This window comes from Mesoplodon bidens, assembly GCF_964165515.1.
Source record: "Mesoplodon bidens genome assembly, chromosome: 2".
NCBI classification, from domain to species: Eukaryota; Metazoa; Chordata; class Mammalia; order Artiodactyla; family Ziphiidae; genus Mesoplodon; species Mesoplodon bidens.
In genome coordinates this window covers 75,713,221-75,715,705 of record NC_138177.1, presented here as the reverse complement: position 1 = coordinate 75,715,705, position 2,485 = coordinate 75,713,221, and the positions used below count along the sequence as shown (strand labels likewise).

Sequence of the window (2,485 nt, the reverse complement as noted above, 5' to 3'; positions counted from 1 at the left end):
TGGGGAACACTTTCTATTTGGAGAACCCAGGCTGAGCAGGGGCAGGGAAACCCAGCTTAGAAGTAGGAGACTTGAAAGAACCAACTCCAACTCTCAACAACCTTCCAGCCCCTTCCCACCACCACCAGCTAAAGCTCAGATGGTCAGGAGAGAAAGCAGCTCTGGAGCGGAATAGGCCAATCTGTTCATTTTACAGAGGAGAAATCTGAGGTCCAGAGGGGCTAAATGACTTGCCCAGAACCACACAACATTTCACTGGGAGATTTAAGCCGAGATCATGTCATGTGACTCCAGTCCAGGGCATGCACCCTCACCTCTCAGATCCTCTCGGGATGGGCTACTGATTTTCCAGGACTCGGGAGTCCTCCAGGAGACCTTTCCTTTCCTGGCACCTTCCCTCTTCCTGTCATAATCCCAGAGTCCATCTCTTTTCTTTGTATGTGAAGGTCAGAAACAAGGGAGAGACAAGGAGAGGCAAGAGCAGGAGGTGAAGTGGTGCCCAGCCCACCTTTGCAGAGCACCTCTGGAGAGTCCTCTTTGCTGTCTCTTGGGAACAAGAGGCTCCCAGGAGGGCCTTTCCCTGCCCCTCTCCATTCTTACCCTTCACTCTGCTGCTTCTGGGGAATAATAGCCCAGCGTAGGTAGGAGGGTACCCCCACCCAAGGGAAGAGGGGATGCTGAGAAACCAGGCGCTGCTGCATATTTCCAGGGGTTCATCTACTTCCTTCCCTTCAGTTAACCCTCTGACCCATCCTGTTTTTCAGGTTGACCTAAAGCAGCTTCCAAGATGTCCCAGCAACGTACTCTGCAAGTGACCCTGGCCCCTGCCCTCAGTAAGGAGCCCCTCAAGCCTGTATCTCCTCCCACCAATATCCAGCAGGAGCAAGTGAAGGAGCCAACTCCACTGCCTGCCCCACACCAGAAGGTACCCTTGGAGGTCCCAGGGAAAGGGGTGCCTGAGAAAGAGGGTGAGCTACAGCAACAGGAGCCACAGCAGCAGGAACAGCAGCAGCAGCAGCAGCAAGAGTCACAGGAGCAAGAAAAGCATGTGGAACAGCAGCAGCAGCAGCAAGGGTCACAGGAGCAAGAAAAGCATGTGGAACAGCAGCAGCAGCAAGAGTCACAGGAGAAAGAAAAGCATGTGGAACAGCAGCAGCAGCAAGAGTCACAGGAGAAAGAAAAGCATGTAGAACAGCAGCAGCAGCAGCAGCAAGAGTCACAGGAGAAAGAAAAGCATGTGGAACAGCAGCAGCAGCAAGAGTCACAGGAGAAAGAAAAGCATGTGGAACAGCAGCAGCAGCAAGAGTCACAGGAGAAAGAAAAGCATGTGGAACAGCAGCAGCAGCAAGAGCCACAGGAGAAAGAAAAGCATGTGGAACAGCAGCAGCAGCAAGAGCCACAGGAGAAAGAAAAGCATGTGGAACAGCAGCAGCAGCAAGAGTCACAGGAGCAAGAAAAGCATGTGGAACAGCAGCAGCAGCAAGAGTCACAGGAGAAAGAAAAGCATGTGGAACAGCAGCAGCAGCAAGAGTCACAGGAGAAAGAAAAGCATGTGGAACAGCAGCAGCAGCAAGAGTCACAGGAGAAAGAAAAGCATGTGGAACAGCAGCAGCAGCAGCAGCAGCAAGAGTCACAGGAGCAAGAAAAGCATGTGGAACAGCAGCAGCAGCAGCAGCAAGAGTCACAGGAGCAAGAAAAGCATGTGGAACAGCAGCAGCAGCAGCAGCAAGAGTCACAGGAGAAAGAAAAGCATGTAGAACAGCAGCAGCAGCAGCAAGAGTCACAGGAGAAAGAAAAGCATGTGGAACAGCAGCAGCAGCAAGAGTCACAGGAGAAAGAAAAGCATGTGGAACAGCAGCAGCAGCAAGAGTCACAGGAGAAAGAAAAGCATGTGGAACAGCAGCAGCAGCAAGAGTCACAGGAGCAAGCAAAGCATGTGGAACAGCAGCAGAAGCAGCAAGAATCACAGGAGAAGGAACAGCATGTGAAACAGCTGGAACAGAAGAAGGTCTTGGGCCAGCAGCTGGATCAAGAGCTAGCAAAGAAAGATGAGCAACTGGAAAAGAAAGGGGAGCAGCTGCTGCAGCAGTAGGAGGGGTCGCTGAAGCAGCCTCTGTTTGTCCCAGCTCCTGGCCAGGTCCAAGAGACTAACCCAGTCCAGCCACTTAAGAGAGAAGTCTTGCCCCCTAAAGAAGCAGGAGGTGTAGTGCCCCCCAAACATAAGTAACCACCCTTAGGGTCCCAGAGACCCCTGGAAATCCCACACAAGTGAAGAGAGAGCCAGTGGCCTGGCTTACCTCCAGTCCCCAGCCTAGGTGGCCCATCTTATCTGTGAACCTGCCTGACCCTGTCCTTCTGCATGTCTCTTGGATAAGGCTTGGTGGGGAGGGGAGCTATTGCCCAGCACCCACCCCTGATGAGCCCAATCCAAACCTCAGGTGGCCAGAGCCTCTGCTTGAAGAGATAGTGACTACAGCAACTCTGA

At 52.8% G+C, this 2,485-nt stretch overlaps 1 protein-coding gene across 1 annotated transcript; it reads left to right on the top strand.

Annotated features, from left to right (window-relative positions):
• Positions 1 to 787: 787 nt before the first annotated feature.
• On the top strand, positions 788 to 2,232 carry IVL (involucrin; the record flags this gene model as incomplete). The annotated part of the gene is made up of 3 exons (XM_081258295.1): positions 788 to 1,096; positions 1,772 to 1,828; positions 2,111 to 2,232. 3 exons carry the CDS (start codon positions 788 to 790, stop codon positions 2,225 to 2,227), a joined length of 483 nt encoding a protein of 160 aa, XP_081114421.1. The 3' UTR covers positions 2,228 to 2,232.
• Positions 2,233 to 2,485: the final 253 nt, after the last annotated feature.